The 16,063-nt window shown below is 40.6% G+C and overlaps 1 protein-coding gene across 2 annotated transcripts in view; it reads left to right on the top strand.

Annotated features, from left to right (window-relative positions):
- The window catches only part of TRAPPC9 (trafficking protein particle complex 9), an 800,742-nt gene that overhangs the window by 86,420 nt on the left and 698,259 nt on the right, over positions 1-16,063 (top strand). For both annotated transcript variants that reach the window (XM_019553127.1, XM_019553118.1), the window contains 2 exons: positions 4,927-5,053; positions 12,022-12,167. In XM_019553127.1, coding sequence (XP_019408672.1) covers positions 4,927-5,053; positions 12,022-12,167 — 273 coding nt within the window. The remainder of the gene's footprint in view (positions 1-4,926; positions 5,054-12,021; positions 12,168-16,063) is intronic.

The following is a 16,063-nucleotide window of genomic DNA, read 5'->3' as shown; positions in this document are numbered from 1 at the left end:
GGACTAGTATTGGACATCAACAGCTCCTTTTTCTATTGAGCAATGGTGGTTAGAACTTAAAAAAAAATCCCAAAAAACAGTTGAATTTTGTTTTTACAAAACCGTCACAAGGATGAATTCATTGATAAGTTCATTTGATTTTTTTTTTTTCAGTTGTGAAAGACAGTTTAGTCCTGTTGGGCCTTTTTACATGTGTAAGCGCTGCAGCACCAGGTGCTTTGAAAAGTACCCAGCGCGCTTGTCGCGCTTGCAGTTGTGTGAGTGGTGAAATGCATGTCAGCACGCAGAAAATGGCAGCAGTGTGCTTTTGAACTAAAACATCTCAGAGGTGCTTTAGTTCAAAAGCACACCACCAGGTCGTTAAGACCTGGGGTGTGAAGTGTTCTGAAGGAACCCGGTCATTTTAATGAACCCTAAAGTCAATTGAGTGCATCTCAGCTGCCTGAACAGAAATGCTGCTGCTGCCAGGCAGTTGGTTTTAAATTTTGGATGGACCTGGATTTGAACCGTGAATACAGTCTGTTTCTCACACCCCTAATACCTAACAGTGCTAATGTTTTGTGTCACCTTTAAAAGTATTTGGTTGGGATTTAGGATCATATGCCAACAGTGCCATTAAAGCAACATCTGGCAGGGGCCTCAGTTCAGACTCAGCATAATGAAGGGGAGCCATCTGGGGCACCAGCCCCGAACACTGGTGGAGGGGGGGCACAAAACCTGACCTGATGTGTGGGGGGGACACACAAAGAGCAGCAGCTGTGCTGCTGGCATTGCTGCCATCATGCTGACAACAATGCAATTGCTGATACTGTGTGTAGCTGCAGCACGGGTGGACCGAACACCCAGTTACATTTCTGAGTTCAAATGTAACTTGACTCAAACTGAGACTATGAAAAGCCATAACTTTTAAATGTTTTAAAATGAAAGGGGAACTTGTCTCCTGGGAATTCAGCTGTTCTGATTTAACTGTTATAGCTCTCTGGTCCTATACTTGTCAAAGTGGAGTTAAACTGCTGCAATTTATACCTACTTTATTCAGGTTTAAAGTTATAGTGCTTGCTCTCCACTTAGACACATGTAGGGGTGGACATAAAAGTTTATATGGAACAGCTTGGACTACTAGAGCTCACATCTATCCACCTGTGGAATATTAATTGTTTTCTTGAAGTGATGAAACTGGGTGGTAACAGCAACCTACCATATTTACTTGAATACAAAATGAGGTTTCCCTTCCACCCCCCAACTGGCATGATGGGGGGGAAAAAAACCCTTGTCTTAAATCACATACAAGGAAATCTCATTAAATACACTGTCTGTCCATTAAACTACTGCCAAAGGCAGCATAGAAACCAGCTATGAAGCTGATTAAATGTAGCCAGCGCTATTGTGCTGCTGCACAACATCCTGACCAGTGGTTTTTCCCTGCCCCAGGCGCCACTTGTCATACCTGTGGAAGAACTTGCAGAGTACGGATTGGACTCCTCAACCCCCTTAAAACTCACCAGTATCTCTCCTCCCTCCATCCCCCCCCGCAGACATTGCCCTTATACTAAGGGATAGCCAAGCTGATACTGTAGCCAGCACTGAGCATAACTAGAAAGTGCCTGGCCTGCATTGGGCAAATGTTCTGGACCCACCCCAAGAACAGACTGGTGTAGTCCATGTGAACAAATCACATGGTGGTGCCCATTAAGGCCTCTTCACCGCAGACTCTTCCAGTCATGGCAAACCACGTCATTGCACAGTTCACCCAGAATCCTTTTCTCAGCCTGGCCCATATGACTTGTGTGGCCCTGTCCTCCGTGAGGTGAAGCTGGGCCAGATGGCTCTGGAGTTCACCTGCATAGATGTTTTTGGAGTATCCCAGGACTGGTGACATGAATACCTGTTTCCAGTCTTGAGTGGGGATAATTAGCATGTGGGTAAGTTGTGTGGGGTGATATCTGGAGTATATGCACGTGCTGAGCTGCGGGGGCCCAGCCCATTCAGGTATGTAGTAAATCATGAGCCTTTGGCTTTGGACTAAAATCGTGCACATTTTGTACTATGTATAAAGAGGTGCCAAAGTACTGCTTGGAAGTATGTTTATAGAGTACCTGTTCTACAACTTGCAACAGTTTCAAAATAAAGGTAACATGCATCAATTCTGGAGAAATTAAGTGCACTATGCAATAGCTGCAATCATGTTTAATTTTAAGGTTATTGTTTGTAAATTTGCTCCTCGCTTTGATGTTTTCAGGAGGGCAGGGTCTGACGGTGAGGGAAGGGGGAAGGGGTGCCAGGGGAAAAAGTTTGGGCAAACCAGTTAGAAGGGCTACCTTGCCTCCCAAGATTTATTTTCCCTGCTGTAGCATTTGAGGGGGACAAATTCAAGGCAAACATCCAGTGATTAGAGTCTGTACCTGGAATATTATATTAAATTGCTAAAAGTTCCATGTATAGAATCTAATTATTGGAAGAGTAGTCTTATAATGAGGGTCGTCTTCTATTCGAGTAAAAACAGTACGTTTTAAGTGAGCATAATTTTAAATCTGCTTATAATAAAACATGGCTTATCCATAAGAGGATAATCATGAGTGACTCATTTGCTATGGTTTTTACCTGCGCAAAAAGTTTAAACTGGTTAACAGCATACATTTTGTAGAAGAATTTATTTAATGAAACCTAAGGTGAAGATCAATATTTTATAAGTTCATTAGATTTGAATTTTTCCCCAATTAAATGACTGATTTGTAGCATGACTGATACTGAACACCCAAAGCCTGAGTTAAATGAGCCTCTGTTCCAAATGTATTCTTTATTTTAATATATTAATTAAAGTTAGATCAGAGGCATGGGAGCTGCCTGAAGCTCTCCAAAGATGACAGTTTTCTCTCTCTCAGGAATACTGAAGCCTAGGGGATGCTATATTACACTCCAAGGATAAGTGTTTTAGAGCAGGAAAATAAGAGAAAATGAGTAACTCTGGGCTTTCACTTTTTGTCGTTCAAGCCTAAAGTATGAACTTTGTACCTTTATTGGTGTGTTATTGCCTTATGGAATCTCAGGATGATTTTTCTTCAGTCCTACCATGAAAGCATAAAACTTTGCCTTTAATTATTAGAAGTTACGGCCTCTGAAACAAAACAATCTCCCAGAAAAGAATTAGGCAGGTGTTTTGCAACAGTCCTTCTGTCTTCTCTTTGCTAGGAATGAATAAGCTTTAATGAACAGTTAAGCTTCTCTGTGGAAAACATTAGCAAACAGTTAGAAGAAGAATTAATTTGTCTTGATGTATATCATGTCGCTTTGTCCCTCTCTTCGTAGTCTAAATTATCTAGAGTGTGTTAAACAAACAAAACAAACTAAACAAACCTCGAGGTTTTGTACCAAAAAAATCTGTATCTTTTTCCTGTTGCTTGATTCATACCTGGGTTTCAATTTTCATTTGATATCACAAAAAATTGTGTAATTTAATGGAAAATCATTTGGTATGGGAAGAAGCAGAAAAGACAAATGGTAAATTGTCCTGTTTCATTTAAGTGTCGATAGTAGAAAATACTGAAATGTTTCTTCAGTTAATAGAATATTTTCTTTCATAATTCCTCACAAAACTTTAATCAGTCTGTAAACCAAGTACATTATTTTCTTACCTCTGGAGGGTACTTGTCTGTCTCGGATGTTAACAGTGCATTGATCAGCACAGAATCTAGGTAATGCATTTCTCTTTTGGGCTTTTGAACCATAAATTGATTCTTTAGATAGTGGCATTGTTTTTATAACTTTTTTTCCTTCCTCTTTTTACTTCTCTTTCCTTTCCTTTTCTACCTGAAGAATTCTCTGCAAACAAGAAGACAACTCAAAATCAAAGATGATTAATAGAACACAGAGTTAAGGAATGATCAATGCATTTTACAGCAAAATAGTTGCAAATCATCTTCTCTTACATGTGTTTTCAGTGGAAAAGCTTTCTTGTAGGGAAATGGCTTTATGCACAGCTCCAGTGTTAATGATGGCATCTTCTTACAGGAGAAAATCAGAACCTAAGTTCAGGTCACTAATAGTTTTCTCTAGGGGGAAAAAAACAGTAAATGTCTTGAAATGGCCAAGGCGCTTTTAAATCTGAAAGTAACACTTGAACAGTCATGCTAGTTAACTTTCAGAATTGTTTATATTATACCTCACTTCCATGACTTTATAGAAAATAATACATCTAGATTATATTTTTCTTAGTTATTCGATTTGAAACTTAGTTCAAATATCTACCTAGTTTTTTTTTGTTTTTTTTTTAAATTGAAACAGAAGCAAAAACTTTGTCGTCGCTGGCTATGTAACTGTATGCATGATATGGAGATCTTAAAATAAATGTGCTGTGCTTTAACATAAAGTAACAATGAAATGCTTGTGCTGCCTCTTTTCTGTCTGTAGGTGGATATTTTCATTGACCAATATGCCTTTCTGGTGTTACTCTGATTTAATAAAAGCATTGCTCTGTAATAACTGTGCTGTATGCTTGGAAAGAGAGACAAGTTTGAAAAAAGTTATAAAATATGTACAACTTCTTTGTTGTAATTTCTGTTTATAAACCATTCAGATTATTTTTACTGGTTTTGGCATGCAGGAATGCTGGACACATTTATTTTATTGTGCAAGCTTCTGTGGAAGTAGGGCTTAGAAATACAGCTGCAATTTGTGTTATAATGACAATTTTATTTAACAGGGAGGCATATAAGGCATACATTTTAACTGGCTGGATTCAGCCTTTACAGAATAGAGAGAATTGAATATTATGATATTGTGGTACAGTCTTGTGTCTAGTTTATAAATAAATAAAGGTATTGAAATCTGAGTTGACTGAACTTTCATTTTTAGCTCTACCTTTTCTGTTTGGGTGTTGTAACGTTTTGGAAAAACAGCTTTAATTGGGGAAAAAAAAATCTCTTTTAGAAAAGAAAGATGTAACCCAGAGTTTGGAAAACTACACCTCAAAATGTCCTGGCACAATGGAGTTGATCACACTTCCAGATGGTTTGAAATTGCCCCCTGTTCCATTCACCAAACTGCCTATTGTAAGGTAAGACTACATATAACATTATATTTAATGTTTACAATCTGCCGGGCACTTCTAGGGAATTGCCCCAAATCGGTGGTTTTCAACCTGTCATCTATGGACCCTTGGGGTCTGCAGACTGTCTAAGGGGTCTGTGAAAGAGGACTACGATGAATCAGAAGTACGTGAATACCCACACTTAAATTCCACCAGGTCTGCACCTCCATTCAACATTTTTCAGGGGTCTGCAAAAGAAAAAAAGGTTGAAAACCACTATCCTAGATACTCTTATCAGTTTGCATACTTTATTGTCTGGTGTGATGTGGAGCATGTTAAATTGTGGATTTCTTTACATTTAATAATTTATTAAGTTTTACGGTGCAGCTGTTGGTCTGAAGTTAGCTCCTTGAGTAGAGGGAAGTTTTTTTTGTTTTGTTTTGTTTTTTGTCTCACTCTTGAAAATCAAAGTAAGAATAACCCAGAAAGCTTAGGCAGGAATTTTCAAAAGAGCTTAAGAGGTAAAAGTAATGTAGGTAAAAGTCATTATTCTGTGAGATGCCTCCCTCCCCGGCCCCAGAGACATGCATACAGCAGACAAAAATATTCAAATTATCAGTTGAGGTGAGGAATTTTACCATGTTTTAATCTGATCCATTGCAACTTCTGTGTGTCAGATTGCCTGTACAGAACTTCATTGTAAGAGCTGCATTGTTTGGCTCAAGTCACAGCAGTGTATAAACCCGTTATTGTTGTCTCAAGCTCACATCTGAATAATAAAAGAACATTTATGGACTCCTCCACATTTTCTTCCTTCCTTCCTTCCTTTCCTCTCAACGCTTTTGGAAACGCTTGTATTATTTGGTGTCTCTTTCTTCATATTTTTATTAAAAATATATGTAGTTATTAAGATACTTGTAGTAGATTCTTAAGTAGTTAAGAATAGTTGTTTAGGTCTCTCTTACCATTGACTTAGCATCAGAAGAAAATTCTCAATCTTGAGATTAAAGCTCAAAGGAAAAAAAGTGCATTCAGCTGCAGCTTTGACTAACATGTGAATGTTTGAAATGCCTGGGGTAATGCTTTTGCTTTGGAGTTGCTTGGCTTGTATTGTGTGTAACCTGGGCTAGGAGGAGATGTGAATGGTGTTCGCATAAGAACAGCTTTAGCTGCTTGGGCCCTCTTCCACAAAATGATTTCACCCCCTTTTATGGGCAAGTTGTATATCCAAAACCAAAAGTGCAATCCTCCAAAATGTCTATTAAACTGTGGAGGTCCCTGAAATTTGTGAAGTCCAGGTTATCACCAACAAAATACCCCTGCATTAAAGTTCTGTGCATGCTGACAAGCATCTCTCTTGGCAGTACTGTGCTGTTGAAGCCTTGCTTCTTTCTCATGTTGCATGACTTATGACCAAGACTTTGGGGTGTATTTGTACTGTCATCTGCCATGTAGTGTTGGCTTGTGTTACCTTACCGTAGGTATCTCTAACTCAGATGAGTAAAACAGTATAGCCAGAGGAGCATGGCAGCCTACTGCATGGAGTGCTCCATCTCTAGGTAGATTGCTGCTTGCATGCTAGGACGCTCGTGTACTTCTGTTCTGCATGGTAGTTTGTAATGTAGGTGTAGCTTACATCTAGGTTCGGCACTCTTTTCCCTAGTTTACTACATTTACAGTGATTTTGAGAAACTTTACATGTACTGTATTTACCTGAATCTGAGAAGACTAGATTTAAGATGACCTCCCCATAATTAGATTCTGTACATAGAAAATTTATAAAATTGTTATAATTTTACATGTACAGAACCATATTATTGGAGGTTTGTCTTAAATTCATCCCCTCCCCCCCACCTCCACCCCCACTGCTGCAGGGGCAAGCAACAGTAGAAGGGAAGGTGGTGAGAGAGGCAGTAGGCAGAGTCAAGTGCCTGAGACCCTTGTCCCTCGTATTGGATTTAAATACCAGGGAGCGGGGGGGAATGGCCCTGCAGGGTGGCAGACAGCAAGGGGCTCTTTCCCTCATGTTAAATTATGGGGAGACGCCTCATCTTGGATTTGAGTAAATACAGTACATTCCAGTCTCTTAAGATCTGCACATATTGCTTTTAACGTAAGTTCATGCAAAAACTTGATTCTTTACAGTGTATAATAAATTTAAGCCCTACCAACAAGGCAGTAGTCTTTCATAACTTAGAAGCAGAGTTCAGAACATAGGAAAGTTACACTGACAAATAGGAAGAGGACTGGAGAACAAGGAGTACTTTATGTAGTACCTTTCCTTAAAAGATGACAGACCCATAATTAAAAATGAATAATAGATTATAAGGCTAGAAGGGATCATTGTGACTCTTACTAATCCTGTATATTACACAGGCCATAATATTACCCTGAATAAATTCCTGCTTCAAGTAGAGCATATCTTTTTAGGAAAGCATCTGTTCTTCATTTAAATATTTCATTTTGAGTTGTTCAAATAGTTAATTAGCCTTACAGTGCAAAATAAGGAGCGCATTATTCATCTAAATTTGTCTAGGCCTATTTTCCAGGCATTGGATCTCACTCCTTTTTCTGCTAGATTGAAAAGTCTTTAATTATCAAATTTTTCTCCTGGCTAGTACAGGAAATTAAAGTTAGCGCCCCTTGACCAGTTCTCTCAATGTTTGGATGCAATTTATCTGGACCTGTGGATCTCAGAGTCCAATTTTGGTAGTTCCTTGACATGTGTTGAAGCTTAAAAATATTTCCGCACCGTATGACTACTATCATCTGTTTTCCCCCAAGTGGAGAATAGGCATATTTACTGAGTATTTCTTCCTTTGCTGCATTATTCTTCCATGTCTTGTTAATAACAGAACAATAATGTTGTTAGGATATTTTTGTTCCTCTCACATTGAACTTTCTTATTTCTGATTTTGCTTGCCACTGATTTGGCCATTTACTTTACTTTTCAGGAGGGTTTTGTGGTTGGTTTTTTTTTGTTTTTTTTTTCCCTTTAACAACTTCTCGGTTCTAATTTATATTCATTTTTTTCAACTTTTTTTATCCATTTATCACGTAGGGCTTTTTAGAGTTTTTATTTCTAGTGTGCCAGACTTCTAACCAGTGTAGCCTTGCTCAACCATAATTCTATATTTGAGTAGTATCTAGTAAAACGTTCTAATATTTTACAGTTATTCACATTTTTCTGGTTTTGTTTTTTTTAAATTCTAGGGCTATAGAATGCAATTCATTCAGTTTTAAATATTTAAGGAACTACTGTTCTACACATGAAATGCTATGATTTTGTGTGTGAAGGAGAAGGGATTTATTGATCTGTGAAACCATAGAAATGTTTTTTGCAGATATAGCTGAAGAATGATTATAGCTTTGTTTTGTATGTCAAATGCCTTTTTTGTTGGTTTCTTTTTGCTACTTTGCCCTTTTACAGTGCTTATATAATGCAGTGATAGGTGTTTTAGAGCATAGGTAGGTATGTATGAAATGTTCCTTTATTGGCAGTTTACCTGTATGTATGTATATTCTTATAAGGGTGCTTATCAGTTTATTCTTTAAATGCTTCATTTTAAAATATTTATTTCCCTCTTGCATGAGGCTGACTCAGTAGAACTAATTATGTATGCATTGCTGTGTATGGGATGTTCCAGGGATCTTTAGGTTTTGGTTAATTATTTTTACATAAATTCAGTGTCTATTTAATAGTCTTACTTTTTGGTTTTGTTGGTTGTGGTGGTAAACATTAAAATGTTAATACTTTATAATAGTTCTTATCCTATAATGTCTCTGTAAAGCTTCCTTCGGAATGGTTCTGTTGCTGGTGCAATATTATGGCATTGCAAGGATGATACCGCTTTGTATTATTCCTTACACCATTTCATTTTCTTTTCTGTGGTAGCACGTTAGGTTTGAAGGTTTAGGTAACTTTCTACAGGAATTTTTGTTTCCGGATTATGTTTTCAGTTTAACTTTTATTAGGACAATATTCATATTTTTGCGTGATTTAGTTGTCTGCTGTGCTGAGTTTACCAGGTGTTTTCTTTGCAGTAATATTATTTTTATTCCTAGGCTAACAATTATTCGAGTAACTTATCTGCTGTACTGTAAACCATGCAAATTATTTTAATATCCTTAAAACATAACTTTCTTCTTTGGAAAAAGTGGTTTTATTGTTGTTTCTCTGTTGCCAATTAGCAGATGAGAAAAGTTTTCTTCTCAGTGCAGCTTTGCTGTAACTTATTAACATCTAAAGATCTTCCATAAAATGCTCAATGAAAACTGAATCAACTGTAATGTTTACGGTTTTTCTTTGATATATCTTTGCATTATTATCAAAGCATTCTAGGACGGTAGCTTGCACACTGTCATGTGGAGTTCTCAGGGAAAAGAAGTTTCATCTTAAAAACAAGCTGTGTTTTTTATAAGGTTCTCATACAATCTTGGTTTCTTTCAGAGATCTCCTACAGCTAAAACTTGTGTTTGTTCATTATTCCTTCAAGTGTCCATCTGGAAGGAAGTAAAGCTTTTCAAATTACTCATTTATTCTTCATATTTCTCTACTGGATAAAAACTTTGTTGTGATCAAATTGTATTATTCATAACGTTAGCCTTCAGAGAACAATTTTGAATAAATAGTATGGTATTTCGTACTTCCAGAGGACCTAAATTTAAATTCTAGGTTGGTTATACAGTGAAATTCCAAAAAGAAGGTACCTGCTTGGTCCTCTAGGCTAACAAGCAGGTAATGTAATATAATGTAAGACACAAATATCAGAGTTGAGCATGATCTCTCAGGAGGGACCATAACTGAAGTGTAAACAGATGACTGTTTAGGTGTTTTGTATTTAAACTGATACAGTTCCTGCTTAAACCTTCACTGGTACATTATGCCTGGCACTAGCTCAGTTTAATTATCCTATATTTTACAAATTAAATTAACATTATTTTATTAAAAAGAAAAAGTTACTCTACAAAAGTAAGTGGTGCTTGTATATTTCAGCAGTTTCCTTTTCTTTAAGTAAATTTTATTTGATAATCAGGACTATTACTGCCAAATGCCTGCCAGGTGAATGTTCTGATTTTTAGTGTTTCATGTATACCATACCTTTCATATCTTCATCTATATCTCCCATCAGGCTTACAGGACACTCTGTGTAAGAACATAGGGTGTTTATAGACCTGCTTTGGAAGCGGGGAAAGGAGCACTTTAATTAGAGTGGCTCTGAGAGCTGGTCTAGTTAAATAGTCCAGAGCATCACGTGTTTCAGTGTCCCTGCACTGAAAAATGGTGGCGAGGGTGCTTGAACTAAACCTCATCAAATGAGCTTTAGTTAAAGCACCCCCACTGCCATTTTTCAGTGTGGTGAGGCTGATGCACATGATGCTGCGGTCTGCTCCAACACACTGTAATTAGAGACTCTCCTCCAACAACCCACATCTCCCTGGCTAGGGAAAGTCATTAAACACAAACTGGTTTTAAGTGATCAGAAACTGGTTTAAATCTGTAACAGAACAGAACAGGTTTATGCAGTGTCTGTCCTAGACCCCTTCCTAGTTTAAATCGGAGTCCCCTGGCATCCCAGATGCTTTGCAGCCCTAGGCTGGGGCCCCAGAGAGTAGGGCTGGCCCTGCCCCTCTGCTTCCTAGCTGGAGCTCCAGCAGAGAGTGCAGGCACAGCAGGGCCTGCCTGGCTTCCCCCTGCCTTGTCCCTCCTCACTGCTCAAGCAGGGATTCCCCCAGCCCCATGGACCCTAGGCATGTGGTATGCTAGCTAATACTGAGAGGTGTCTGCGCGTGTCTCCAGTTTCACTGGGACAGGCAGACAGTAGCGTCTGCTTTTTGGAGCTAAGCAGGTCAGGGGTAATGCCCCTCCTTTCCTTCCTTGGAAAAAGCTGTGTAAGAAGCGCTTGAACTAATAAGAGGGGCTTTTGTTTTCCTGATGGGCTGTTAAATGCTGTGTTATCAGATCCCTGATGGCTACCTCCCTGTCAGGTTTGCTGCAGACAATATGAAGAAGCAGGGAGAGGGAGATGGAAAAGCTCAGTATCATCATCACTGCACACCCCACTTTGCCTCAGAGTGCTGGCTGGGGGCCGAGTACTGAGCAGGGAAAAGCTTGGCATGGTGGAAGCAGGGTTGGGGTCTAAGTGCCTGCCTAATTGGAGAGTCCTGCTAGGGCCTGGCTCTGCCCCCCCCTCAGCTTAGCGCTCTGGAAGGGCTACTCTGGCACCCGCCAGCTTCCAGCCTGAGCCACTGCAGGCATGTGCAGGCATTTTCTCAGTCCAGAGGGAATATCTGTGCACTTGCAAAGCAGTTCAACATAGGCAGGTTAGACTAACCTGCAAAGATTGAACCAATTCAGGCGCAGGCTTCCTGAATGTCTGGCCCTAGCCCCGGTACCTGTTTAAACTATTTGCCTTTTTTTCTTTTCTTTTGTTCCCTCTCCCCTTCCCTCTCTCCCTCTCTCTAAATTTCTATGTCCTTTTTCTTGATCTAAAAGCAAATCGTTATCTCTTTAAACTCATTTGGATTCTGGTGTAGTTTCCATCCTTAGGAACTTTCTCATATTACATTTAATGCAAAACAGTTCTGTCTGGGTTCTAGCTGTGTGAAAGGTCTTTGTGCGAACCTCTTGCTATCTAGTACTTAGTGCTGAAAAATCTTTAGATTTCTTTCCAAGACTTGGATTGTGGATTATAGAGAAACCACAACTATCTGGATTCCTTACAATTGAATTTGGGGGGATTACTGTCTGAATATTGCACTCTTGTAGGAAGGGTTTATCGTTTACATCTTTCCTATTGTACCCTTTTCTTATCTTTTTGAATTAATGTGTATCTGCAGTTTTTTTAATTAATGCTCTTTGTCTTTATACCTTCAGTTTATATATAATTTTCTATTACTGTGCTTATTTTAATAAAAAAATTGCATAATCAATATTTAAAAACTGTTTTTAATGCAAAAACAGCCCAAAATGCCTTCTTTTTTTTACTTAACAGATCTGTGAAACTCTTGAACCTTCCTGTCAGCCTTCGGCCCCAGAAAATGAAAAGTTTGCTGGGTCAGAACATGTCAACCAAAAGTCCTTTTATATACTCTCCAATTATTGCACACAACCGTGGAGAGGAAAGAAGTAAGAAAATAGGTGAGAATGGTTGTATTAATTTAACCTTTAAATCCATGTCATGCTTCTCTAAATCATGCGCTTCCTCTTTTTGGGTAGCTTGATTTTTATGCAACCAGAAGCAAAATATTGTTTTTTTCCAATATACTCTATATACTTTTTTCTTTTTAAGCTAATTAGCTAAAGTAGTTTGTCATTTAACAACTCAGTATTTACTTTCAATTGGCCTGTTGTGGGATAACCATTTTTAATCCTGGCATACAATTAAGGCACAAGTCTTCCCCTTAACCGCAGATAAGAAATGCTCTTCCATGTCAATAGGAGTTTTTATCACAGTAGGTACGTAGGATGAAGCAAGGGGGCATGGTCCTTGGATCTCTTGAGTGTCTTTAACAAATTGCTGTCTATCTTTGTAGTGGCAGGACATTGCCCTTCTATCCCTGCTTTACCCATGGCAAATTAAGCAATGTTTGTGCTGTTTCAGATATCATGTATCCTAGTGGTGTGTGAGGGTTGTTCTTAAAGTTTTTATCAGCTGGTTAGACAAACACTTTTCTAGGATTGTTTAGGCAGGGGTGATTTTTGCCTTGCCCTGAGGTTTGGACCAGATGACCTCCTATGATACCTTCCAGCCTTATTTTTCTTAGAGTCTATGAAATACAGATGACCTCCAATGAGGCTCAGATTTTATTGCCCAAAAAAAGTGTTTGTAGGGAAAATCCTATTCCACATGTGTCCACTCTACTTCCGGGTGGGGGTTCACTGATCGTGATTTTTTGGGCTGATACCAGCGGCTGATTTTTTTTTTTTTTAATGAGCCGTATCGACTGATACTGAGCCGATTGCCAATCTGCAGCCCGACAGCTTGGAGACCAGCATCCGGCTGGTACATCTGTTGTTGGGGAAGGGGTAGGAGGGGCAGAAGGGGCAAGGGGTGCAGATCGAGGTCCCTGCAGTGAGAGAGGGAGTAGGGCAGGCATTGCCCAGCTGGGGCAGTGCAGGACACTGGAAAGAGCTGTGAGTTGCTCATCTGGGAGCTGCAGGGAGGGGGATACCTCCTGCTGCTGCACATACCCTGAGGGGGCATGGGAGGTATGTGCCCCCAGGATCTGTGCACAGGGCAAGGGTGGGCTGCCACTGCGGGCAGGGGCCAGGGCTACACTGAGCTCTTCCTAGCAGGGGGCTGGGCCAGGGCTGTGCTCAGGGTGGGCAGCAGTGGTGCTGCGAGGGGGGTCTATGGTGAATTTTGGGGTGGCTGTAGGCCCCACCCTCCATAGCTCTCCTCCCAGCACCACTGCCGCCACCCGCCCCGAGCATGGCCCGGCCCAGCCCCCTGTTGGGAACAGCTCCGCGCAGCTGGGAACAACATGGAACAACTTCTAGTTCTGCTGAGAATGTTCTAGAATAGAAGTAAGAATTTCTGTGTTGGAAGTTAATTTTTGGCTTACAAACTCTTTTGTGTGTTAATTTGAAATTGATAAATGTTGTGATTTGTGTTTTTGTCTCTTTTTCTGGCTAACCAATATGTATATATGAGGAAAAATTGTTTGAAAGCCATGTTAGGCTACATAGAGAAGTTCTACTTTAGAGCAGTCTTGCCTGCTCTTAAAGAGAATTAATGTTTTGGAAGTTCATAATTTACATGACGGCATAGCTGAACAAAATTAAATACTCATATTAACATAAAGAATAAGTAATTGTACACATCTTAAAGTTTTAAATTTATTATTATTTATTTAACACCCAAAGTATCCTGACTTGTAGAAATAACAAGATAATAAGCATATTAGAAATACGTGATATAAAATGTTGTATGTGTTTTTGAAGTCAGCTATTCAGTTGCTGTGCTGCTACTGTTACTTAATGTACTAAATATGATTTTTTTTTACCGTCACATTTTCTTCCATCTCTTTCTGCTTATTGCTTATATGAACCCACAGACTGGTTGCATGCTAAATGTGTAAGTTGTTTGAGAGGCAAGGGTGTCTTGGTCCAATAACAGCTATCACCCTAACTCCAACTGTGCAGCTGGGATAGTTAGACAAGTTTTTGAATGCAGGATGTTCTTTGTGAGATCATGCAAGCAGCAAACTTCAATATCTTCCGTGTTGTGGTGGTGTAGCTATGATTTGTCTAGAAGTTATGCAAGAGGCAAGCATTTCTTGTGGTGCTACCTTTATTACACCAACTGTGTAGTTGCAGTAGAGTTAGACATCATGACTTCCTGAAGAATGTGCAGCATTTGAAAGCTTGTTTAACTATCTCAGCTACACAGTTGGTCCAATAAAGTGGGTCACCTGAAGACATTCTTGCCTCTTGCATAATTTCTGGATTATCACTCGTACACAATTGAAAGTTATTTGAGGAGCACAATAATATTTTAATTAGTGCGAAGTGGCAAGTATTCGATTCAGTCAATTTGGGGGACAGTGATTCAATTCGATGATTTGAATCGCTGTCCTGATTTGAGTTGGCTGATTCGGATCCAAAGATTTGGTGTTGATTTGGAGATTTGGCCATAGGCTAAACAAGCAGCTGTCCCCGAGGATGCTGGACACAGCTGCCTCCAGCAGGTAAGTCTGTGGTGGGGGGAGGGAAGGGGTAGGAGGGGCAGATCAATGCCCCCATAGCGAGGGAGGGATTGGGGCTGGGGCTGGGACAAGCTGCCCAGGAGGGGAGGGGTGGGATGGGGCACAGGACTCAGGGAGGGGGGCTCCTGTCACTGCGCTGCCTGCACCACCTATCCAGGAAGGCATGGGAGTGGACATGTGCTTCTGGATCTGCATGGGGTGGGCTGGGCCGGGCTGCCCTTTGGCTGGGTAGTGGAAAGTACTGGGAGTGGGGGCTCTTCCTGGCTGCTGCTTGTCCAGTTAGAGTGGGGGGCCAGGTGAGGGATATGGGGCAGCAGTGTTGGGACTGCTTGCCCAGCTGGGGCGGGGAAACACAGGATGGTGCTGCTGGGCTGCCTCGGACAAGTGGGGCACAGTGGCAGAAGCTGCTCCAGCCCACCCAAGCCTCCCAGACAAGCTGCTGCTTTGCTTTGCTGTGCCCCAGCTGGCAAGCAATGGCAGGGCATGGCGGCAGGCACGTGCACCCAGATCAGGGAGAGCCGGTGGCTGGTTTTATGGGGAATATTAGGGTGGCTGCAGCTCCCACATAGCCTCCACTCTGTTGGCTACAAAGGACCAACTCATGGGATCATAATAAATGTTTAGTTTATTGGACAGGATGTGAAGTTACCAATAAAATCATAAATGCAAATGTTGAGTTATGAGTGGAACTGGTTGCCTTAGAACATGCACTCACTCATTCAAACCATGTAGTATAGTGTATAGTAGCTGCTGTAGTGATTTGTGAGAGCACTGGTGTCAGTATATCTACCTATCTGAGGCTCTGGAGTCTGCTGTCGATGGTCAGCTTCCTTCAGGGTGATGTCTTCTCCAGAAGGGAGTCACCTGCTTGTCCTTCTGTCTCGGTAGGTTAGCTGCTAGGTGGGAGGGTGCCACTGAGGGTCATATTTTGCTGCCTTTTATCCTTCTCTGGCAGACTTGTGTGATCCCCCAGCATCATCTTGGCTACCCAGTCTGGAGGTCACTGTCCCACATGGGTCTTGAGTAGTACCTGACAGCTGTCAGTCACAGGGGTCTTGCTTGCTGGTAGTGCAGTTTGGGAGTCAGTTTGTGATTTTGATTAATTAACAATGGTATTGTTTAGGGTTGCAAGAATAGTCAATAGGGTAGGTGTTCAGTTCCAGGAATCGGTTCTTTAGCCTAACTTAACTTAAAATTCAGTTCCCTGGCTAGGCTGTTGTCTACTGATGATCATTAGCCAATGACACCAAACTTCGGGGCAAAGCATCCACGCCAGAAGATAGGCGGGTGATCCAGGCTGACCTGGACAAGCTCAGCAAATGGGCA

Source organism: Crocodylus porosus, unplaced genomic scaffold, assembly GCF_001723895.1.
Source record: "Crocodylus porosus isolate Cpor-Errol unplaced genomic scaffold, CroPor_comp1, whole genome shotgun sequence".
Classification (NCBI taxonomy): domain Eukaryota; kingdom Metazoa; phylum Chordata; order Crocodylia; family Crocodylidae; genus Crocodylus; species Crocodylus porosus.
Note: the sequence above shows the minus strand (reverse complement) of the source record. Positions and strands in the feature narration are given on the sequence as shown.